The 26,081-nt window shown below is 38.9% G+C and overlaps 1 protein-coding gene across 3 annotated transcripts in view; it reads right to left on the minus strand.

Moving 5' to 3' along the window:
• Positions 1-26,081, minus strand: part of GSK3B (glycogen synthase kinase 3 beta) — a 202,156-nt gene that overhangs the window by 7,396 nt on the left and 168,679 nt on the right. For 2 of the 3 annotated variants that reach the window (XM_045294219.1, XM_004709800.2), the window contains exons 9-11: positions 20,993-21,031; positions 18,026-18,212; positions 5,530-5,628 (exon numbers count right to left, since the gene is read on the minus strand). In XM_045294219.1, coding sequence (XP_045150154.1) covers positions 5,530-5,628; positions 18,026-18,212; positions 20,993-21,031 — 325 coding nt within the window. The remainder of the gene's footprint in view (positions 1-5,529; positions 5,629-18,025; positions 18,213-20,992; positions 21,032-26,081) is intronic. The other variant, XM_004709801.2, reaches the window with a different exon arrangement.

Raw genomic sequence — 26,081 nt, forward strand, 5'->3', positions numbered from 1 at the left:
GCAGATACGTAAGTTGTTTTTTACTTTCTATACAAAATTCTGTATCTGACACATGCAATTTTCCTAGGAGCAGATACGTAAGTTGTTTTTTACTTCAGCTCTCCAGAGATCTCTAAGAGTTGCTAGATTCAATATCTGTTGTTCAATATCTCAAGTAGCCCCTGTTGGTGCAATGGTTAAGTTCTTAGCTCCTCACCAGAAGGTTGGTGTGGTTTAAGTCTTTTCTCTGAGTGGTAAAAGAACTAATAATCTGTTCTCTTAAAAGATTAAAAAACAACTACCACCATAAAAACTAAACAAAACCATTGCCAGAGAGTACATTCTGACTGATACTGACCCTATATAGGCTTCCTGAGACTTTAAACCTTTATTAGAAGCAAACATCTTTATGGCTGGAAAGTGTGAACTTGCTGACTCTGTGGTTGGCAACCCAATGCTTATTCCACAGTGCCACCAGCCTTGGAAAAATCTATGGAGGCAGTTCCACTCTATCCTATATGGTCAGTCCCTCTGAATTGACATCCCTCCAAGCTTGCTTTATTTAAGCCTTAGCAAATGTTATCAAAGGGTTTAAACAAGTGGAGAAAACAACAGGCGGGGAGGAATGCCCAGAGGAAAACACAGGAGAAACACTGAAGGCTCTGTCCACCCTCATGACTCTGTACTGGCTCTACGTAACGTGGAAGTCTTTTAATTTACAGAAATGCTCACTGTCTGGCTGAGCACTAGAGCCAACAGAACTTTCTGTGATGAGACAAAGGTTTAATCGTCACGTTCAGCATGGTAGCCGCTGGCTACACAGGTCACTGGCATTACGGGGCCCTTGGTGATATCATGGGTTACACATTAGGCTGCTAACTTGTAAGGTCAGCAGCTCAAGCGCACTAGCTGTTCTGTGGGTGAAAGATGAGGCGTTCTGCTCCTGGAAGGATTTAGTCTGGGAAACCCAAAGTTGGGAAGTTCTACTCTGTCCTTTAAGGTTGCTGTGGGTCACAATTGACTCGATGGTGCTGGGTAAGCAAAGGTAAGCTACAGGTGGCATTTAAATTTAAATAAATTACAACTAATCAGAGTAAAAGTCTAGGACCCAGGCGTCCTCAAAATGCGGCTATTTATCCCGCCCGCCAGGTGTTTTTGCCCCGTTTGTTTTTTTTTTCACTTCAAAATAAGATATGTGCAGTGTGCATAGGAATTTGTTCATAGTTTTTTTTTAAACTATAATCCGGCCCTCCAATGGGTCTGAGGGACAGTGAACTGGCCCCCTGTTTAAAAAATTTGAGGACCCCTGGTCTAGGTCTTTGCTTGCTCTAAACCATCAAGTTCTCAATAGTTACACAACTGATTAAAACATTTTTTATTGTTGGCATATTAGTAAAAGAAAATATACTTCAGAGATACCAAGCCTTTTGTGTCTTGCGTGTAACTTTATAAGTATGCCTGGGAAGTTTCAGTATAATTTCATACTCGTATTTCCTTTATTACCTCTCTCTCCTTCCCATCTCTCTAATGCTATTTTATGTACACTTCTCCTGACTAGCTGTGATAGAGATGAAGTGTCCCATAGGGTTTCCAAGGCTCATTTTCCTCCTGCTGAATGGCTGGTGGATTTGAACCATCAATCTGCAGTTAGTGCCCCAATGCCCAAGGGGCTCTACTCATGATTGATTAGGAACACTATAGTTTCTTTTATTTTTCTAGGTTGTCCAGATGGATGGTCTCCCAAAAAGTCAATACTTCCCTAGGGGTGTGGGAACACAAAAATTGTATTTCTATTCAGCATGCGTGTTTATCAAGAAGTTCTCATGTCTACCATCGCTGTGATCAAACTATGATGCCTCCAGATACAGAAGTATTTAAAAAAATATTTGGAGACTATAACAGCCATACCTTACCATTTAACATAAATGTTTTTGCTTTGCATATTTGTATTGTATTCTTGTCTACCCGCAAACACACATTTTGGCAGTGTTACCAACATGGCGGATTAGATTTCTGGATTTCACCCACACGAGCTATTTCCTTAATACCCACAAATTTTCAGAATGGTTTTTTCAATGGTTGCCTTGAGATAAAAATTCTACAACACACGGAATCAGATCACACTGGTTCTCCTTGGTTATTATAAGATCATTCCTGTGCATATCCCTGCATGTATAACTTTTTTCTTCTATTAAATGTCTTAAATTCCATGAAAGTAGAATCAGTGGACTGAAAACATGACCTCTGACTGCAATGCTTTCCAATAGGCCTTGACCACTTTAGCTGCGATCACTACCTGAGCCTTGAACAAAACACAGGAAAGAGGAGTTTAAGCATCTGCAAAAGCAGTTTTGTCAGAATTGTTATCACCAAACTTGACAGATGCACCAACTTTAAGAAAGTTGTACCATTTTTAAGAAAGAGAACAATTACTTTTATTGTAACATTTCATGTATTGGTCATTTGGAGAGGCTTGAGGCTAACAACTAAGCACATCTTCCTAGAATAATCTCAATAAGACTTTAAGTTACCATCCGAATAAGAAAAAGTCTACTTTCTTTGCTTTTCCAGAAACAATATCAAACAACATTTTGCCTACAGTAGCTTTACCATTTAACAAAACCTTTCTCTGGGGTCATTTAATAATTTTGGCTACTGATAGAACGACAGTCAGTGTGGACCCAGCTGCTGACATCTCCATCAATCTGCTTTGTTCTCCTGCCTTAGCTCATATACTTTGGGATTCAGCTTTGTTCTCAGATAAACATCAGTTTTGGAAAACTACACCCTTGTGTTTGAGTCAGGTCCAAACATCATAAAGATTTCTGAGACTCACTGAGGAGTCTGTCTTCTGATGGCTGCACAGCCTGGGCTTTAGTGATGCTGAGCGCCAACAGCAGGAATGGTTCAGGGGGGCAGATGCCATGGAGGTAACAAGGCTGTATCTCTTTTTCAGATTTGTATCATTATGATCTATCAACATTTATAGATGACTTGGAGGCGCAGTCTCAAGCTATGGAGAGTGGCCAAGTATTTCCTGTTTCACCATTATAAAGTAAAAGTAGCTCCAGCTCTAAAATACATACTCTTTATTTTGGTGTATGCTCTTCATTACGTTGACTTAGATCAAGTAGGTCAACTAATTTAGTCACTTAGAGGTGCACATTCCATTTCGGGAGTATATTACGGTGGTGATGCAGCTAGCTAGGCTGGGTGATTAGAAATTCTGATGTTGAAAACTTCAAAAATGAAAACGTCATTCTCACGTCTTTAAAGCCTATACATTTATGGCCTAGTAGTTTCTTTCTTTATACTTTGGCACAGACCCAGAAATGTTCTGTCGTGGTCTTACACTGAGGGCACTTTAAAGACTGACCATATGAAACTCACCATTGCATTTCTCGATGGCATGTGATGAGAATTTCATCTCATAGTACCTAATCGGTGGCCCTAAATTTTAATATTTTCCAAATAACAGGACCAGAAACCACTGCTTCTCCTTAGTCACCAGCATGCTATTCATCCAGACAACAGGTCATTTGAACAAAAAACACTTCTGTTTCCTTTAGTTATTAGGAAGCTCAGAGGAACATCTGAAACCCTCTTTGGTAACTATTAAGGAAGTCAAGGCAAACATGCCCCTGGACTAATTTTAGCTGTGAGCTCACCCTATGATCTTCCTCTAGTAATTCCCTCACACCTTTATTTGCACCAATTTTCAAGGCAACTCTCATGATCCAACTCCAACATCTAACTGCAATTGCTGTAAGGGTGTGTATGAAAGGGTTTTGAGAGTTTTTCCACAAACTTTGTAGCCTCTTTATATAGCACAATTACTCTCTCTTGTGTATATATATTTGGTAACTACTGAAATGGGTACCAATCAACATAAAAGTTATATTAAACTAGGCTATACTAGGCAATTTGTAAAAAACAAACTTTCCGTGTGAAACTGAACTAGTTGTAATCATCAGAAAATTGTAATCATTCAGAAAATTTTAAATTGTCCAGCATTTAACACTCATAACTCTTATTTAAAACCACAGCAGAGCCTAGTAAAACTAGTGACAGCTAGTTCAACAGGTAAATGTGTTAGTTCTGGACAAAGTTCTGAACAATCAATACAATCTAACCTGCAACGGCACTTATTAATAAATCCATCTAAACAATGTAGCCTTTGTTCTAAATAAGTAGGTCATAGTAAAACACCAAACAAACCTGCATGAGAATTTTTAACATACAATGGAAAGATATTTTGAATTTTACAACATCACTCTAGGACAACAATGCCATTCAAAAACAAGAGTAGTACAGGGCAAGATATGACAAAACAATAATTTATAAATTATCAAGGGCTCATAAGGGAGTGGGGAGAAAAATGAGGACCTAATGCCTGGGGCAAGTGGAGAGGAAATGTTTTGAGAATGATGAGGGCAATGAATGTACAAATGTGCTTTACACAATTGATGTATGTATGGACTGTGATAAGAAATTGTATGAGCCCCTAATAAAATGATTTAAAAAAAACAAGAGTTCAATTGACTTCAACCTCACACTTGATGACAGACCTTCTGGAACTAGAAAATCCACTTCCCTTCCCCAGAAAGAGAGTAGGGCATGAATTAGAATGAAATATTTTAGATCATTGTTAGCAACCATTGCTTTAAAAGATAGTAGCGTAACAACTCAATGCCAGGTAATATGATGAACTCTGACCTTTAGAAAGATGAACTCTGATCTCCTGAAACATAAATGTCCTTATACAAAACTGGGTCAGATCCAATTCAATTTGCTATACAAGTAAGTGAAAATGAAGACAGTTCCTGAAATCTACTTTTTGGGGGGCCGGGGATGGGGAAAGCCCTAACTGTGCTACTATCACATTTCTAACTTTACTTTAAATTGTATCCAGCCCATCTTTGAATGGTATGAGAGTATCTGTAAAGACAGTGATTCCCACCAACAGGCTCCACCAGTGAAGAGACCACTAGGGTACTGCAGCTCTAACCTGAAAGCGGACACGTTTTAGGGTAAGGCGTAGATAAGAGTCTGGTCACATTCAGGCCTAAATCTTACGTAAATGTACTAGCACTGTAGTTTTATCCTCTTTGAGTGATAAAAATCACACCAGCCAATATTTTCTATTTCTTGGAACTTTGTTGTTCCAGTATACCAGTATAATTTACCCTCAGCGTGATGGATTAAAGTGGGTTTTCTTCCAGATATGGTTTCCTTTTATACTTGTACAGACGGTTTTCTGCCATAAGCATCTCACTAGACACATATTAATCAAGATATAATGCAAGAAAGCATTAAAATAACTAAGATGAACAAAATTTAACATTATAATAAAATATCCAGAGATACTACGTATTTGGTATTCATGCGGTCCTGTTGTGGTTTTTGGAAATAAAACCAACATTCCCTTCACATCCATGCATTTGGCTTTGCTGTTTTTGAGACTTGCTCACATAAAATAAAATGAACTGGTGAGCATGCCATGCTTAAAAGCAGAGTATGTTTTCACAGAAGAGACTTATGTGTTCTCACCTGAGGCTGCTGTGGCATTGGTAGGGGTTGAAGCAGCTGCTTGAATCCGAGCATGAGGAGGAATAAGGATGGTGGCCAGAGGTGGATTACTTGACAGTTCTAGAGAAAAGGTAAGACACAAATGTTAGAGCCTACTCTTAACTTTATAAGTAACAATAAGCATAACATATTACATCAAAATGCTGGCTTAACAGAGAAGACATGATAAATTTACACATCTCAATGGATTAATTCACAGACTAAGTCTGCAGAAATGTTGGGGTACACAGAAAAGGCTCTTATCTCCCCAAATTAAGTCATGCATGACAACAAAAGGTACACCTTGAGCGAAGATAGTGGCCAAAAGTTCGAGAGTAAGCAGATTCCAATCTTTTATTAGCTTAACTATATCAGGTTTCCCCATACTAATCTGACAGTTTTGACTACAGGGATTGAGGGTGATGGTGATGTCATAGCACAGAGAAGGTGATTCAAGGTAGATGGAACCACATTGCTCAACTACTCTGTTGGGTCAAAACCCAACAAGTGGAGAATAACTATCCTCACGATGGTGAAAATGGGATTTAAGAAACATGTGCTTAAAATTAAATTGTTATTAAAAGGTAAAATGTTTCTGTTCAACAGTATTTCATTTTTAGCTCAGTAAGACTATTTATTAGGAGCGCCTGGTAGCACTGTGGGCTAAGCACCTGGCTGGAACTGCAAGGTCAGTGGTTCAAACCCACCAGCCACTCCGTGGGAGGAAGATGAGAATGCCCGCTCCTGTAATGAGTTACAGTCTTGCAGGCCCTATGGAGGGTTTTCAGTTTTACGAATACTTATTTCTAAAAGTTTGAAATAGGCTTTTTACCTCCAGCTGGGAAGATCACCTCTGTCAACTATTTAACAGACTGCTTTTCTTCAGAGAATCAATTTATATATATGAGTCTTAGGGAGTTATTTCAGATAATATTCAGTCTGATATAGAAGGACAGCAAACAGCAGTATAGAAAACACCTAATGTTCATTTTTGATGCTTCAACTGGATATCTGGTTTGCCTGGTGTCACCATGGTTTGTGCTTGTTATTCCAGCATTCATCAGGTGTTTACTCATTGAGGTAGTTAGTCTATTGTGCCAACCTGGCCGATAAACACATGTGGGGTTAATTAAAGGGCAGAGGGATTAAATGGCTCGGTGAGCCTCGCCTTTCTAGTTCTCGGGTCTCTTGCTTTCTGATGGTTGGACCAGGGTGCAGTTGTCTTAGCTAATAACCTGCTTTAGCTGGCAAGGCTCACTTCCTGCAAGACATCCCTGAGGAGAAGCCACATGGACCTACCCCGATGCAGCCCTGGGTGCTGGAGCACCTGTGTGGAGATCCCTGCCAGCACTGAGATGTTTACACATTCACTGACTCAGCTTTCCTCCTGCAGTCGGCATCACTGCGTCTGTTTTATGAGGTGGAGGAGGACTTTGTGGACTGGTGTTGAACATACGGGTTAATGTTGGACTTGTGGCCTTGGCAGCACTGCGTTGGGATGTTTTCTTGATGTGCACTTAACCTTTATATAAAACTTTCTCTTATATATGAGTTGCTGTGGATTTGTTTCTCTAAAGTACCCAGACTAACACACTCATTTTCACTCAAATGTCAGTTTGAAAGCATAACTTATATAACCATACAAGCTACAGGAAGACATTATTCTCTAAGTCACAATAAACATTTTGATAATTAACAGGGCTTAGATAAAAAAAAAGTTGGATAATATTGTTTTTTTTCAAATGAGGCAAATTTCATATCCCACAGAACCCCTTTAGAGTATAATTTTTTGACAGTTCATAATTTAGTGCATTCACAGTATTATATAGCAATCACCTCTACTTGGTTCTGTACATTTTATCACCCCAAAAGGTACTTGCACCTATTAAGCAGTAAGTCCTCTTTCCACAAACCCCTACACCCTTGGTAAAGAAATAGTGTTTTAACACAGTAACTTTCTGATGTACAGACCCAGGTTGATTTATTAAAGCTGGGTGCTTAAATAGCTTTTATATAATATTAGACATTAATGATAAGGCATTCTGTTAAGAAAAGGAATAAACTAATGTTAAGATTTATTAAAGTTTCAAAACAGACAATATTACGCTTTACTTTTTCCTCTTCAACAGGAAGATCATCCAGCTGAAAAACCAATGCCCTAAAGGCCAAGTTTTAAGAGATGCTGTTCTATCACAATAAAATTTCGTAGCTTTTTGGTTCTCACTGAGAAACCGGAAGATCCTATGCCATTTTACTTTAATCAGTCTAATTTTTCCCTCACAACCTTTTTCTTAGGCAATCAAACAAATCCATGGTAATGACCTTACTATCCTAGGAATTAATTTTTTTTTAAAAAGTATGAATGCAGGATGTGGTATTCTTTATTAACCAAGTCAGACTTTAATTCAGAAACAAACTAAATCCACTCTTGTGTTATTATGCAGACTGCCTCATGCCTCTCCCAGGGAGCAGTTGGTGGGCTTCTTTTAAAATCTACCTACCCATTCTTCCACATCTAACACACCGAAAATGAAACAATGTGTTAGGTCAAAGATATCAAGCCAAGCCCCCTGCCATCTAGTTGCTTCTGACTGACAGTGACCCTGAATAGGGCTTCCAAGACTATAACTCATTACAAGAGCAGCCTGCCTCATCCTTCTCCCATGGAGCATCTAGTGAGTTTGAACTGCTGATCTTGTGGTTATCAGCTCAGTTGACTATAATAGATTAGAATTTTAATTAACAGAACCAAATACCTCAATTGGTTGGAGATTTTACTCTTTCAGAATCTTTTTAATGGATTAAGCACATCAACCCAAAAGTTGGTGCTTCAAACGCACTAACCCCTTTGAGAGAGAAAGACGAGGCAGTCTGCTTCCACAGAGGTGTACAGCCTTGGGTCTCCTATGGAGCAGCTCTCCTCTGTCCTACAGGGCAGAGTTGGAATCCACTCAGCAGCAGTGTGTTTGGCTTTAGACAATTTATAATGATTCTGACATCAATTTATTGGATAGTAAAAAAAGTTCCAGTTCTCACTTTTTATCTCTATTAGAACAATATACTTATTTAGACCCAAATTTCTCCTTAGGTTCATTTGCTTATAAAGACCTCTCATGCCATTTTCTTAAAAAACAAACAAACCAGAATACAGGGGATAGCCTGGGAAGTTATCATTGCTACTATGAATTATAATAAGTCTAAAACTCAAAAACTTTCAACTCAGGATTCATAATAACTTGAGGATAGTATCAGAAGATACTCTAGGGGTAGGAGGTAGTTAAAAAAATAAAAAAAAAGGAAGGCTTAAGAGGGAAAAAAACAAACCCCCTCCAGATTCCTTAGCCCCAGACCTCAATACTGGTTTGAGCGGCTGACAAAGGAGGAAAGTCACAGGGCAGAGGGCTTCGAGTCCTAAATGGCCACCGTTCACTGCAAGCAGGTACAGGAGAAAGAAGACACGTCTTCACCTTTAGGTACAGATATACTTGTGTATAAGCCCAGTTTTCCCAGCATTTTTAATGCATTTTTTTGTGGTAAAATTAGGTGCCTCAGCTAATATTCAGGTCAGCTTATACTCAATTATATGTGGTAGTTAAAATACTATTCTCACTTCAAATGTGGGCGTGGGCTAGAAAGAAAATGTCTAAGACATAAAAAGGCACATATGTAGGGGACCTGGCTATACTTATGGGAATTCCTTTAGTGGGAAAATAGGTTTTAAAAAATCAGTGCTACCAAGATCATGGAACCTCTTAATTACCATACATAATAAGTTACAAAACATTCTATAAATAACTAGCCAACTGCTTTCAAAGGTGGCATAAATCCTCCTTTGAAAAATTGGCGTTTGTTGCCCATCTCCAACTTATTCTTACTCCCATTTGTGGTACTTTCTGTTCTGTAACACAGTCCTACACTTAAAAAATAAAAATACCTTTCTTTGATCCTGCTCCCATCTCCCTCTGGTTTTGTGTCTTTTACTGTCTTTTCCTTACTAAGTGCTCTGGGACCACATTTCTGTCTATTGCCTGCTTTCTTTATCTTCAAATAAGCTTGCCTGTTTGCCTGAGTCTGCATGTTGTTCTCTGGCTGCTCCAAATACACTATTTTCAGTTCTCAATCAGTTCCTCAGAGTTCTGAAATTACTGCTTCTGCTGGTCTAGTCAGTATGTCATCACTCCCCCTTATCTCCTCACCACGTTTCCATTCTCTCCGATAATTTTACCACTTGGTAGAGGAGTAGACAAAAACAAAAAACCTCCCAATGCCACCAAGTCAATTCTGACCCTATATGTAGTGTTTTTAAGACTGTACATCTTTACTGGAGCTCGTCTTTCTCCCCGAGAACAGCGAGTTGATTTGAGCCACCGTCTTGCTGTTACCAGCCCAACTCCTAATCCACAGCACCACCAGGGCTCACTAAATGATACGATTTTATTTAATTGATTATCTTATCCATCCCGCCCCTTCTTCCCACCTTGGCCTCATCCCCATTCCAATTCTTTTATATCCTAAAGGGACAATATACTTGCTAAGCTTGTTACATCTGGTAAAACATCATAAAAACTTGGTAGACTATGGGGAATGTGTACGGTGAAGTTAGGCGACCACCTTTAAACATATAAAACAATGTCATTTATATTCTAACTTTGGAATAGTCAATAAGGGATACTTATCAATGGTGAGTTTTCCTGGTTCCACCTGCTTCCTAAGGTCTGGCCAACCTGAGATCCAATGACAGGGAGACAGGGGTGTTTCCAATATTTGACCCCGTGTGATACTGTTAGTCAGGGCCTTCTAGCACATTAAAGCCTCCATCTGGTACTCTCCTGCGTATGAACCAAGGAGGTTGGAAGGACCTCAAAGTTTTCTCTTCTGCTCACCTCTTTCCTCCTAGATGACTATGGTAGCACTTGGTTTTAATTATATGAGGGCAATACTAATGACCATTTTAACTAATTATCCCTTGGCATAGCAATAAACAAATTACAGTTAGCTTTGTTGTAAGTTTTATTTTAATACAACATTATCTTTTCTTGAAGTGTTCAATCATCCCAGTTCTATTTATATGGCAGGGCTTACTAACTACTAATTTAAATGACTATAAAACAATTACAAGGCACATTAAAAATGCCCAGTAAATACTGCTCGCATAAATTCACAAATACTTAATTTAATATTACTTATTTAAAGTGGCATGCACCATTCATTCGAACGTTTACAAAGCACCTCCTACATATGGATCAGGGATTATCTTTATTTTATTTTGATGAATTAGTGTAGATTTCATCAAAACTCTGCTGTAAGAATAGAGGAGTTTTATATTGTCTACACCACAAGAGACTATCACTAATATTCCCTGCCTTCCAACCTCACTCCCTCAGTGCTTCTTCTGTCTGGACTGCAAACGATCATACAATCAATCATCTGGGAACTTGGTTCTCCCTCCGTCCCTTGTATTACCTTGTCTTATTCTGATATATGTATCTGCACAAGTTACATCTATGCCTCAGTAATAAACAAGATCACTATTCGGAAATACTCTTCCAAAATGAGAACACAGGAGATTAAACAGAATGACATCAAATAACACACCTAGACAGCTGTGTCCCTATACAGCAAGACAGTTTAAGACTAATACTGACTGAAGACAGGGAGAAAGTTACACTATGTGACCACAACTCCATTTTAAAAATGGCTGCTGAAACAAGACATTTTAACACTTAAAAAAAAGGCCATAATCTCAAAGTGGTACATCAAACTTAAATACATTTTGTTTTACATAATAAAGCCCACTTGAATAGGTCGATGGACTCATGTATCTATCTACATCATCACATAACCTCTGATGGCTGCAGGGACTGGACATCATGTCTAAACAAAATGCACCCAAATACATGCCTACCTTCAGAGACCTGCATGCTCGGACACACAGTCATACTTCTATCTGACACAGGCAAAGAGTGTGCTGTTGACTGCCATCAAGCCGGTTCCAACTCGGCATTTTCTGTATAACAAAACGATATACCACCCGCTCCCGCACCATCCTCACAATTGTCTTTATGTTTGGGCCCGTTGTTGCAAATAGCATTTTGAAATACCAAAATGAAATAATCTTTATCTAAAAATATCAGGCTTTTCAATATTAGGTATGTAGGAATAAAACTTAAACTTTTTATACCTCTTTAAATGGAATATTTTTAAAAAGCATGTGCCAAAACTTGAGTTCACATGACAACTTGGAGAGTCACGATGGATATTAGAGTTGGTTGATTCTATTAGCTAACTGTCTACACAAAAGGTCTCCCAACATTTACAAGACCATTCTTTACAATCTATGCCAATTTATTTTCATGTTAATGTTTTATGAATATAATTTAGGAAATAGAACATAGGCAGATAGCATTTAGTAGTAGTCCTGATCTACTTTATTACAAAAAAACTTAGAACCACCATGAGATACATCTACTTGGATGGCGGTGGTGCAATGAATCACTTGATTCATTGTGGAATTCATATAATTTCCACCAACTAACTTTTTCCTGATATGTCTAGGTAAGAGAAGGTAGAACAAGATGTTGACAGGATTTTAAGAGTCAACTGTGCCTGCTAACAGAGTTAACTGACAGGCAAAAACTTAAAACTCTAACATGGGGACTGAGTATAAAATGAACCACCTCAAGCAAAGGGATCTCAGGATCATCAAGAAAGCAGCAGCAAAAGTAGAGTGTGTCCTGTAGATCCCTATATCCCTGGTGCACTGCACCTTCTCGATCCAGGACAGGGAGCTGTGACAGGGAAGTGGCAGCAGGAGACCCAAGAAGTAAAGAACAAGTAAAAGGGTGGGCTTTCTAGGTCACAGATCCAGCAAAGCTGAGTGCCTTTGGGCAGAAGGCTTGCTTGTGGAGTGGGATGCCTCCAGGCACTTAACTGCTGACCCTCGGGACTGGAGCTGATTGCCTTTAAACTGAGGCTTATTTATTGGCAGCCTTAAAAGAACTTTGTACCATTGCCCAAGCAGGCAGAGGGTTAAGTGGCCAAAGACCAGAGAAGGGCATGCCAGCAGGCGGGGCTGGGAAAAGGCTGTCCTGAGCATTTCTGGTTTTGAATTATAACCTCTTAAGGTCTCTAATAGACCCCCACAATCATGAGTATTGTCTGTGGGTTCTGTGTGGTTTGTGTAAAAAGTTACTGAACCCAGCAGAGATGTAAAAGATTGCCATGGAAGAGAAGGCCGGTGTCAGAACTGGTAAGGAGGTGAGAGGGTGCTTCAAAGAAACTGCTCGACAGTCCTTCTTCCCCTCAGTGCAATTCTGACAATAGCTATATTTTTAAAAACCTAGTATTCAGTGTTGGTGAAGATGTGGAAAATTTGGAAACCTTGTATATTGCTGGTAGGAATGTAAAATTGCAGCCACTGTGGGGAAGAACATAACTACTAGTTACCAGTATGAGCCAGTAATACCCCTGCCAAGATTAGATCCCAAAAGACAGAGAGGAACTCAGACAGATGCCTAAACATGACTACTCAGAGCAGCACTATTCACACCAGCCACAAGGAAGAAAGGATCCACATATCCATTCACAGATGAAAGAATAGCCAAAATATGGTAGTATTAATTGAGGGCAAAAAGAACGAAGTACTGATATATGCTATACTATGATGACCCCGGGAAACATAAGGCTAGTGAGAATGAGCCCCTGCTGGCAGAGCGGCTAGCAGTTCCCAACCACCAGCTGCTCTGCAGGGCAAAGAGAAGACTGTACAGTCCTGGGAAGAGTCACGGTCTCGGAAGCCCACAGGGGCAGTCCCACCCTGTTCTGATAAGAGACAGAACTGACTTGATGGCAGTGACTTATTTTTGCGTTAGTGAAATAGGTCAGGCGGAAAAGGTCACATATGTATGACTGGATTAATAAGATCGAAAGGGCTACAACAGGTAAGTTCCTAGAACACAGACTGGGAGTTGCCAAGTGCTGAGGAAAGGGGTTGTGGCAAAAGGGATACATGGGTTTCTTTTGAGGTGATGAAAATATTTTGGAATTTGACAAAGATGGTGGCTGAGCAAGCTTGTACTAAATGTTATTGAACTATTAAGTTTTTTTAAAACTCTTAGGTGAATTTTGACTCCATTAAAAGTAAATTTTAAGAATTTATATGCTACCATATACAATTATTTTTCAATTTGCTGTATCTTCTTTGTGGTGGTTGTTAGCACAACAGAAGGAAACACTGCCGGTCCTGTGCCATCCTCACAATTGTTAGATTTGAGCCCATTGTTGTAGCCACTGTGTCAATCCATCTTGTCAAGGGTCTTCCTCTTTGTCACCATCCCTCAACTTTACCAAGCATGATGTCCTTTTCCAGGGACTGCTCTCTCCTGATAACACATTCAAAGTACATGAGATGAAGTCTTACCATCCTTGTTTCTAAGGAGCATTCTAGCTGTACTTCTTTTAAGACAAACTTGTTGGTTCATAATTCAAATGCATCAATTCTTCAATCTTCTTTAATCGATGTCCAACTTTCACTTACATATGAAATTATTGAAAATACCATGGCTTGGGCCAGGCACACCTTAGTCCTCAAAGTAACACACTTGTTTTTCAACACTTTAAAGAGCTCTTGTATTTGGTTTTTGTTTTTTACATTAAGTTGTAATCTATAGTGAAGCCTGCAGTCATTGATCTGCATCAGCAAAGTGTTTTAAGTCCTCCTGGATTTCAGCAAGCCAGGTTGTGTCATGTGCACACAGCAGATTGTTAATAAGTCGTCCTCCAATCCTAATGTTGTATCCTTCTTATGATCCAGTTTCTGATTATTTACTCAGCACACAGACTAAATAAGTATGTGAGAGGACACAACCTTGAAGCACACCTTTCCTGATTTTAAGCTACGTAGTATTTATTCTTTTTGTTACAATGTACTTAGCCAAATGCCTTTGCATAGTCAATAAAACTAAGTAAGGATTTCTGATAGCCTTTTCTTTCAGCCAAGATCCATCTGACATCAGCAATGATATTCCTTATTCCACATCTTCTGAAAGATTTTGAATGGTTTAACAATGGTCGCAGCAGTACATTGACAGGGAGCTGCCAGAAATCCAGGCTGGAATTTCATCCTCAGAAGAAGATGTGGTCACTATGAATAAGAATCAACTTGATGGCAGTGGGTTTGGTTAGAAGGATCCATTTAAACCCAACAGCGGCTCAGCAAGGAAAGAGGAAACTTTCTATTCCCTTAAAGATTTACAGCCTATGAGGCAGAACTGATTTCAGGGCACTGAATTTTGTGGGGTGCTGGTGGTGGTGGTGGTGGTTTGGAGTGGTTAGTAAGGCAGGACATTACGTTTAAAAGGATTAGGTTGTGCTTCTGTTAACAAAGCAGATTTGGGTGGGATGCATCACTGTTACTTAAGTTGCCATCCTTACTCAGGTCACAGCCCTGATCCAAACCTAAATCCCAACTTTCTGCCTTCAAGTTGACTCAGAGCAACCCGATAGGAGAGAGCAGAATTGCCCTTGTGGGATTCCGAAGTTGTAAATCTTTAAGGAGTCAGTGGTCTCACCTTTCTCCCCAGGAGCTGGTAGGTTCACAGCATGATCTTTGTGTTTAGCAGCTCAAGGCATCACCTGCTAAGTCATGAGGAGGAAGCCGGCAGAGAGGGATTTCAGCATCGTCAGGAAAGGAGAACGGAGGGGGCACATCCTTTGGGACATGGGTGCCTGTGCTGAGATGCTCCTAGACCCAGGAGGAGACTGATGCCAAGACACATGGACATCTCCAAGGGTTGCCGAGCTCACAGATGTTGAAAGGAGACAAGCACCTTCTCTATAAGTTGACAGAAAGGCTTTCCATAGACTTAGTGTCCTGAATTTGAACTCCAAACTTCCTAACTATGAGAATAAATTTGAAATCCATCCACCTGTTACATAGCAGCACTCAATAACTAAGACCGAAGTTAGTATCAGAAGTGGGGCCCTGCTCTAACACAAGGTGGAATTAGTTTTGAATAGAGGTGGGGAGACCTAGTAGCATAGTGGTTACAAGTTGGGCTGTGATCAGCAAGGTCAGCAGTTTGAAACCACCAGCCTCTCTGTGAGAGAAAGACAGGGCTTTCCCTTTCACAGTTACAGCCTCAGAAGCTCACAGGACAGGTCTACTTTATCCCATAGGGTTGCTATGAGTTGGCGTTGACTCCATGGCAGTGAGTTTGGCTTTTTCCTTTTTTTTTTTAAATAGTAAAGTCTAGATTGCTTTGAGCAGTAAAAGGAAGTGAGGAGAGCTGTACCACCAGAGATAGCTTGGATGGCAGGAAGCAGCAGTAGCAGAACCAAGAGACCGGCTGGAGATGGCATAAGAGCTAATCCAAAGAATGATAGAGCTGAATACTTTATGGGCTTCCTGGTAGGGCGGGGTACCTCTGAGCATGAAAAGGTAGCCCTAAAGAACTTTAAAATACTTTCCTGAGCAGAAGAAAGGCTGGGTTAACACAATAGGCCTCGGGCTGAGAAGCCAAGGAACTAGGAAGCCGAAGCTGAAGAGACAAAGAGAATGGGAGGCAGAGTTGCCTCAGTCTGAAAGGTAGGACCACAACCTCTGGGGCCTCAAATGGTAGGGCCACAGAATGCTGGGTTTCCAAGGGTGGGGCCATAGGGCAGTTTAGTTTTGGAGTGTAAGGCTACCATTATAAATGCCAGGGGGATGGAACCAGATCTGCTACCCAAAGCTGAGGGGGCAGAGCTGCCATCTGAAGGAGTAGAAGGAAATGGCTTGCTGAGGCTGATGGGACTGGGTCACCACTCGGCTGGTCTAGGAAAATGGGGCCATCCCAAGCTGGAGGCACAGAGTTGCCATTCAGGTGGGAGGGACTGGTAGGTAGAGCTGAAGCCTAAGGCCAAGGAGTCTCCACCAGAATCCAGAAAGCATGACTAATACCCAGTCAGGAGGGCATGGCCACTGCCTAGTAGGTCTCAGAATACAGAGGATTATTTTCAAGCCTCGAGAGTTTAACGCAAATTGTTCTGCTGGGTTTTGTAATTGCTTAATGCTCATTAATTCTTCTTTCCCTCCAATTTTTCCCCATCTGTAATGGAACTGCCTACCTCATGTCTGGTTCCACCATTATACTTTGGAAGCAGATCATTTATATTCTAGATTCACAGCTGATGAGGAATTCTGCCTCAAGATTGAATTTGGGAATTGAAGATTTGGGGGACAGTATGGTGGGGAGAAAGTGTCTTGCATGTGGCAAATACATGAATTTTTTAGGGGGAGAGGGTCAGAGGGTAGAATGTCATGGATTAAACAGTACCTCAAAGTATGTGTCAACTTGATTGGGCCATGATCTACAGTAGTTCGGCAGTTTTGTAATCAAGTCTCGGGAGCTACTTAGGGACTTGGTTATTATCACCTTGTATTTTATCAGAGATAAAAGGGGATAGAAGTGAGCAGAGAACACCCGTTTGACTCACATTCCCTGTACTGAGACGCTCCTAGACCCAGGAGGACTGATGCCAAGACACATGTCCCAGGAATACCAGAGTCACAAATTCTGAAAGGACCTTCATCCTACACCGAAAGCTTTTTGCTGGAGCTGGAGCCCTGAATGCAGACATCTAGGCTCCTAACTGATGAGAGAACACTTTTGCTAACACCATCGACTTGTTACTTTTGTTACAGAAGCCCTACATAACTGTGACAACATACAAGTCCATTTCACTATCAACTAAGGTCTTTCGCATTTAACACATGGGCAATACAATGTCCTACATTAGCCCAACTGCAAAGAACTGTGTAATTTGTATGCTTAATTTAAAGAGAAAATCAAATCATCAAAAGCAGTGTGGCTGACTGAAACACGTAAGGCCTTAATCAGGGAGAAAGTAAAAGTAAATACAGAAATGGTAAGGACTATACCTGTTTCTCTTTCAATGTTTTCTCACCAGCAGCAATGGTGCTAAGGTGCTAATTTTTGTACATCTGCTGCTAATTTCATAAGAGATTTATAGTACTCAGTCCTCCTTTTGTAGGTAAATGATTTGAATTCACGTACATATAGCGATCAATATATTTACCGGTTTAAAACTTGATTATAAATCCTTGGGAAGCAAGTCGTGATAATATTCCAAGTTTCTGATACAAACATAAAGCCCAAACTGTATAATAGTTCTATCAATGACTTCACCTGATAAAATTCCTAGAACTTCTTCTCACATGCAAAGAATGAATCTATGAGATTAATATGACAATTTGAGAACCTATGACAATTTGAAAATTTTTATCTGTCACTATTTTGTACAAAATCATATATTCAAGGCTTAACAAGTGATGAGAAAGGCTGTTTCCCATTAAGTACTTATACTAAGTACTTAATGTATGCCTTTTTGTCTCTCACAGATTTTAATTAGCAGTGTCCCTTCATAACCAGCGTGCAACTTCATAGAAACCGTACAAAAGTTAAGTATTTGAAATCACCTTGTGTGGTGAAGTTGAAGAGTGCAGGTGTGTCTCGCCCATTTGGTAGTTTAACATTTGGGTCCCGTAATTCATCAAAAAATGAATGAGCACAAGCTTCCAGTGGTGTCAGTCGGGCAGTTGGTGTATACTCCAGCAGGCGGCTACACAGTGCAATTGCCTCCGGTGGAGTTCGGGGTCGGAAGACCTGCAGTAACAAGAACAACAGCAAAAAAAAAAAAAAAAAAGGTGGAGGAACAAACAATTAATATTTTCTTACAGGAATCTAAGCAAATAACCCCTGAGTTCTGAGTCAATTCCCACCATGCACAAAGGATGATAGGAGCCTTCTATAAGGGAAAGTAAACTGCTTATGACTCACCACACTGAGGTGAGTGGTTAATTAAAGATTATTAAGAACAGAGCCAAGAGAAAAACTGGGGGACGTGGCAGAATAGAAATATACTCATCAAAAAGCAGTATAACCAATGATATAATCATAATGCATACAAAAATAACAGGCTAGGACCTAGAGGCAAAGCCAAACTAGAAGAACATATTTTCTTTTCTTTTACTCTAGGTTTTGATTACCGTGGCAGTACATGAAAGGTTGCATGTTTTGCATGATTTTTCATAGAATAATTCTTGATAGAGGAAGTACTGGTTCAATTTTGGCAATCACATCTTTTTATAAAAGTTGATTACTCTAGAATTATAAATGCTAATTATTTGGTGTTATGAACAGACCCCATCATTATTTGGAGAAGCCCTTGATTATCTAGAATTTGGCAGAATCTCTGACATTGCTTTTTCAAGTGGCCGTTATCACGAATCTGGCCAGATTATTTGACATACGAATGAAAACTCTAGGTTTTAACCAAGGAAGTATAATTCATTAAAAGCCAGTGACCTACAGAAAAAAGGTCAACCGAAGGCTACATTGAATTAACATGTGAATGATTTGTTTAAAGAAACAAAGATTTCTACTCATTTACGTCTTAAGACCAAACACATTAGTTTATGAAAACATACTTTATACTTCAGCTAAAGAATACATATAGAAAGAGAATAGAAATAAACACAAACAGATGGATAGAAATCTTTGAGATTAAAAAAAAAACCGGAAACATATACCCTCTGATAGCAAGAACATGCAACCAAATCAAAGGGGCAAAAGATGGAGATGACTAGACACAGGCAGAGAAGGCGGCATGTGGAAATGAAAGTAAGGAGTTCCACTTGTGAGGAAAGGAGATTTGAATTACGAGGAGGCAGAGAGAACTTGACCATGGAACGTTTCCTATAGAGAATGGCTCATGGAAGAACTGGCTATTCACTAAGGCTGAAAGCAGGATTAATTACGACATAGTTCATTTAGATATTTAAGAGATTATTTATAGGAATACTTTCTTCAGCACAAACAGTTATTTTTGCTTTTGTTTTACACAAAGTTTATTAGTGATAAAGATATCCCTCATGGAAATTAAGAAGGTGGGTTGAGTAGAACCTTATGAATGTTTGAAACCTTAAAAGGTTTTAATTTATTGTCAGAAGGTTCTCTATAATGTCAAGAGCTGCTGTCTCTTTATTCTTTTGAGGGCTTTGATTTGTTTTACTCAAGGAAATCGGATGGTTATTGTAGGACTTTGGATCTTCTACTGTCCTTGATCATTTCACCCTCTTGCTTTTAAAGTCCATGATCCAACCCAGAATATGAAAGAAAATAATCAGAGGGGAACACTTAGAAAAATTACTAACTCATTTTTTATCTTATAGGGCTATCTGAATTTATTTGCCAGTATATGGGTTTTATTTTTCTAGGTAAGGTAAACCCCAAAATTTCCACCAATATTGGAGTGTATAAAATCACCTGCTAACATTCAAATGTCAGATAGGTTGGATGGTGAGTGCACTGAAGTGATGAAATATTATGTTATATTAAGGAATATTCTGTGCTAAAACTATTCATAAACTAGTATTATAAGTCTATTTTTGGCTTATTAAAAAAAGCCACCTAAACTTTTTTAGATGCATGGTGGGTTCCAGGTTATTGGGTTGCTCACCCCAAAGATCAGTGGTTCAAACCCACCACCTGCTCTACGAGAGAGAGAGAAGGCTTTCTGCTCCCATAACAATGTGCCCCTTTGGAAACCCACGGGGCATGTAAAGGGTCAGTTCTACTCTGTGCTGTAGGGCTACTGGGAGTTGAATAGACTCGATAGCCCGGAGTTGCCTGTGGTTTGGTCTATCTTTTTGGTGTCTGATTGGTTTCTCATGATCATTTGTGTTGGTACTAAGACATATGCTAGCCTGTTTTATCAAGAAACCTTAACTCACTGAGTCAAAGAGGGAAAAATAAAGTATTTGTTCCAATAGCCTACATTAAAATCAAGATTTTAAAAATGCATCCACCGTTATTTTAAAACCTTTGAGAAATTCCTGATGAGAAAAGTCTTGGTTCAGTATTCTGTGGACAGGAGTTAACTGGAAAACTATGGGGGGTTGAAACCCAGTACCTCTCAGAGTTCAGATTTCTGATCATAATATACATGTGGTAGTATGTAACTTCCAAGTTACAGGCCAAACTAGAAAGGTTCTGAATTTTCTTTGTGTCTAAAGGAAAGAACACTAACAACTAACGAACTTGCTGCTGTTTCACTCCTTGTTCATTTAAATGGCTAAATACTCAGAATCTTTGGTTTTATGGATTTTCATCAATATTTATTCTTATGATGATTTAAAAGGAAGGAAAAAAATGATTTTAAATTTCGACAATTCCTAAATTCCACTGTAGATGTCAATGAATCACACAGGAGATTAACATTCTATACCATAAGCAAAATTTTACAATGAATGAAAATGGAAATCAAAGCTACCCATAGGATTTTCATTACTAGATTTTAAGAACGAATTTAGTCTTTCAATAAGTTTCCCCTAGTTTTATAGACCTGCCTTGAAATTTTTTGGGGAAAAAAATTAAGTACATACCCGCACTCCTGAGGTGAAATGTCCTGTTCCTGACGAATCCTAAAGATGAGAATGCAGTGAAATAATCCAAACAGGGGAAGTCAATCCAAAAGAGAATAGTCCAGCAAGGAAAAATATATCCAATGTTATAAGAAATCCATAGTGTGGGGGACATCATAGAAAATGTTTATACAGTTATAAACTTTAAACATTAGTCTCCACAGTAGCAAGTCCAAGCTTTGAAAATTACTTCACCACAGTGTATGCAAAAAATTTTTTTGATTTGTGCAATGGTGAGGCACACTAAAGAAACATTTTAATTTTGGTTAGTTATGTTCCAATGCCAGTGTGTTTATTAAAAAAATACAAAACCAAAAAAAGTTAAAATCAAAATGAAATCTAGAAGTAAAGTTCCCAAAGTAAAGTGTTTGGTCCTCTATGACCTTGATTCACTGTCAGACACATGACTGGGAAGGGGGCATATAAGCTTCCTTGTAAAGGCATGTGAGTTCCCAATATGCTAATTTTTCTCTATTCATGTGTTCCAGAGACACAGTATAAACATTTTTCACTAAAATATTAGTGATAAGAAGAAAGCAATAATATATTTAGTTTGTATTACTATAGATTTCAAGCCAGATTATTTTCAATTTGTGTGTGCTAAGAACAGATCAGGCCACCGCGGATTATTCTTCATTTTGGATTGACTTCCCTGCTAGAGATGTTTATTTGCTGACATTCTCATTTCCTTAGGACCCTTTAAGAAATTGACGCAGTACCTCAGGAGTGCGGGTATAACTTAATTTTCTATTGTGGGCTTTGCCCCCTTGTACCCTTGCACCCATTACTTAGGGAAATACAGAACATCATTTCCTTTTTGGAATAACTCATTTAAAAAAAATCCTATGTTTTGAGCATTACAAATTCAACACAATTCTACTGCAAGTATGACCAATTCACCCACCAAAAGCTAAACAAGACTATATAGAATGAGCAGTCCAACCAAGGGTCAGTCACAGTTACAGGTGATACATATGCTAACATACACCAACACCTAGGCATAAAGAGCCAAATCCACAGGGAGGTTGCAGGTCTATTATGTCTAGGTATTGAGAACCAAAACGTCAGAACTCACCAGTAGCTGTGAGTTCCCTTGGCTATTCTAAGAGAATTTAACATTCTTGTAGGATAGTTTCCAGTGGGGGAATGAACTAGTTTACAAAAAATAAATAATCCGCGGATTACTTTTAGTCTGCAGACTAAAATTTAGTACACGGATTAAAATCCGGCCCATTAGAATAACAATCTCTCATGAACTAAAACACAAGCAGTGGACAAAAATAGAAAACCAGACTAAAAGAACTGAGAGCACAAAATAAGACTCAACTGGGCCAACTAATAATTAGTGCGCAGACTAAATATGGCCAGCCAGATATGCTGCGAGGCCATAAAGATCCCAAAACACCCCTACAGAAACTAAAACTGAAAGTAAATAAGTAAAGCAAAACGGAACAAAAACCAAAATCAAAAGGAAAAATTAACAAATAAGAAAGGAAAAATGTAAAAGAACCAAAACACTGACATGAACTTTTAAAAGTGATCCAAATACTACCTCACCTATTGCAGCAACTCATTTTAAGTGGAAACAATGATCAACTCTCATCACAAAGACTAGTCCACAGAAGGCACTAACTGAAAAAATTTAGTCTTTTCAAAAGGCAAGTCTCTGTGGCATTGAACAAATGCAAACAAGTCCTTCAAAACAAAATTGGTCAAAATAAATTTTCATTTGGATAACTCACTAATGACAGAGGCAATCTCTTCCCTCTACATGTCCTAGAACAGATGATGGCCATCAAATTTCAGCCCAGCTAATTATTACGACTGACTCACAAGTCCTTTACCATGACTATTGGTAAACAATCGTACATATCAGCCATACAAAGGCCTAGGCTGAAGATGCTCTCACAGCATCAGCTCTTAGCAATTCTAATTTAGTAAACAGCCAATTAGAGTACTACCGGGTTAAAATTCCTGTTTCTCATGGCTGTGGGAAGTGATAGTTAATCTAATAGGAATAGAGTATAAAAAATGAGCGCTGTGTCACTGTGATAAACATACAACATTGAGACTGCCTTCTGGTCATTCACAAAACATAAGCATCCAGTGTTAACAACAGGTAAACCAAAAATACGCCTAAAATATACCCCATTATTATTGCTCAAATAATTTTTCCATCATCTATAAGGATTTTCATAAACCTAAATGCAGGATTCAAAATGAGACAACAAAATTAAACTGTTGAATACTTAATTACACGGCAGTAGTTAACTTAAGTCTCCTGTGATGTTCACATGTACCATGTATATTGAACAATTTTATACAAGTAAGCATACTTAATTTGTCCACGTTATTTATTTTTTAGCATCCTCCTAGGTGGTATTTTGCATGCTTTTATGCATTAATCTAATGACGTATGGGCATAGATGGCAATCCAATTCACTTTATTAAAAAAAAAAAAAAGATTATAATAAGGGGCTACTGATAACCAGGCTTCATGGTAAGTGAAACTGTTTGAAGTGAGCATCTAACAAGTGGATACATAACCCAATACATCTCAAGCTACTGAAAAACCTTTATTTTTTAACCTTTCTTATGATGTCAGTTCTTCTATCTTGGTAATGAAGGCTGAACATCAGAAGCACACAATAACCCTTTCCCTGGTCACTCAAGGCCTAGCGTTTAATGAATTTCAGCTACATGGATTATAAGGCTTGTTCAGTTTTTTTGAGCTCTATTATACAAAAGAAGCCTTATATATTATATGTAGATTGGCACTGAACTATCCAATGTAATTTATGATCTAACACCACACACGAATACAACAGTATTACAGGTGTATACAGATGTGCAATTTACCAAATATCCACTTATCTTTCACTGTTCACAAAAGAGTAATTACAACCAGGTTGGCCTTCCTAGGAATACAAGAATATTTCCCTATCAAGGTCATCTGCTGGGCTACAACAATTCCTAACCTTCTCCACACCTTAGCAAATCCTAACCCTCCCTTCAACAATAGGCATCCCCTCCTCAAGTCTTCTACTATCTTTAAGCCCCACCCTACCCCCACTCTACACAATTGCCTTGACCAACACCAGCACACAATCTATTACATGATTTTATGGTATTTCATATTACTCAATATTTACTTCAATTGAGTTGCTTGTATCGCTTGAATGCTTTTCAAGGACAGCCTTTATGATATCCAGCCCAGCAATGTTATAGGAGATAGGACTTAATAAAGATTTTTTAAAAATTTGCTCTCTTTTATGTTCCATCCCCTACCAGATCCTCTGACCCATCCCTAAGTAGTCTTTAAGCCTGTGTCTTAGCATTCTTCCCTTGTTATATTATTTCTTACCTATATGAACTGGGGTTAATTGCCATCAAGTTGATTCCATGTATGACCATGTGTGCGGAGTAGAACTATTCTAGAATGTTCCCAAGATTGCCAGGCATGTCTTATGAGGAGCCTCTTGATGGTGTAAACCACCAATCTTTTGACTGATGGCTGTGACCTTAACTATTTTTCTACCCACTGACTCCTTACATAAGGATTAAGTACTCCAACAGCTGGATTTTAATACGTCTACGTTTCTGGTAAAGAGATGAGAGTTTAGCTAATGTGCTAAGAGTGTGAGGAAGCCTACTCATGTAGGAAAATGGACATTGGAAAAGAAGTGATTATTCCAGCACTAATAAAGATGTAGGTAGAAATTTAAGTGTAGAATACAGTAGATGTGCATATGAGACAAGTGATAATAGGTAAGCAGAGTGAGTGTTCATGGCTGAGTAAAACATAAAATGGATTCACTGTTAGCAACAGAACAACCGGCAAGAGGCACCTTAAGAAAGAACTGCAACTCCCAGCATGGTCTTCGGCCCCATGGAACACACACAAATGAAACGAGTGAGAGCAGTGGTCTCAACCTTCCTCATGCCATGACCCTGTAATACGTTCCTCATGTGGTGGTGACCCCCCCCAAACCACAAAATTATTTTCAGTGCTACTTCTTCATGGTAAGTTTGCTTCTGTTATGAATTGGGCGACCCCTGTGAAAGGGTCGTTCGACCCCCACAAAGGGGTCGCAACCGACAGGTTTAGAACCGCTGAGTAAGAGAGACCAGAAAAGGCAGGTAAATGCATCACTGAGACGTTTCAGAACAATTTTTATTTTGTAATTCTGTGCTCTCTAGGTCCCTCCGGAAGCATTTTGAGGACTTTTGAGGGGGGTAGGGGTGCAGGTGGATTGGCAATATGCTGAACTATATTTAATTATTGGAACAAGTAGGTATTCTGAATTCTGAAAAATCTTACATCAAAAAGCATAGGAAAAGAAGACGATTATAAAGAAAGTATCAAAAAATATGGTGAATTTTTTGTTTAGCAATAAGCACAGGGAATTATAATAGTTGGTTCAATTTGATCTGATTCTTTTCATAGCTGAAACGTGATCAGAATTAAATTTCCTGCTTGTTTTACTAGATAGAAATACCCATTTGAAATTATGTTCTAAGAAATCAAATATGTAAGAATTGATTTTTGTAAATAACATTTCCTTGAAATATTTATCCAATCACTTGTGGTTCCATATATCGTACATACTTAGCTATTATTAAGTAAATGAGTAAATTTGTAAAAAACTTGACAACACATCTTTTGAGGCACACCTAATTTGTTATCTGTAGTATCACTATTTTTACAAAACAGAAATCAAGACCTGGGGGCTTCAAAAAGTTTATGGAAAAATGGAATTAAAAATTAATATAACTTTCCCATGAATTTTTTGAAGCTTCCTTGTAGATATAAGGAACCCCGGGTCAAAATCATCAGCTGCTCATGGAAGAAAAATGTGACACTCTGCTTCTGTGAGGATTTGCAGTCTAGGAAACCTCATGGGGCAGTTCTGGCCTGTTCTATAGGGTTACTATGAATCAGATCAACTTGATGGCACACAAGAGGCAGAGAAGAATTAGAAGACCATCCTAAATGAGGGAAAAAACAGAAGCGGAGAGGAGCGGCAATGACTGTGTTTTCTCTGGGCAA

This window comes from Echinops telfairi, unplaced genomic scaffold, assembly GCF_000313985.2.
Source record: "Echinops telfairi isolate 266 unplaced genomic scaffold, ASM31398v2 ScPeMD7_3509;HRSCAF=4178, whole genome shotgun sequence".
Classification (NCBI taxonomy): Eukaryota; Metazoa; Chordata; class Mammalia; order Afrosoricida; family Tenrecidae; genus Echinops; species Echinops telfairi.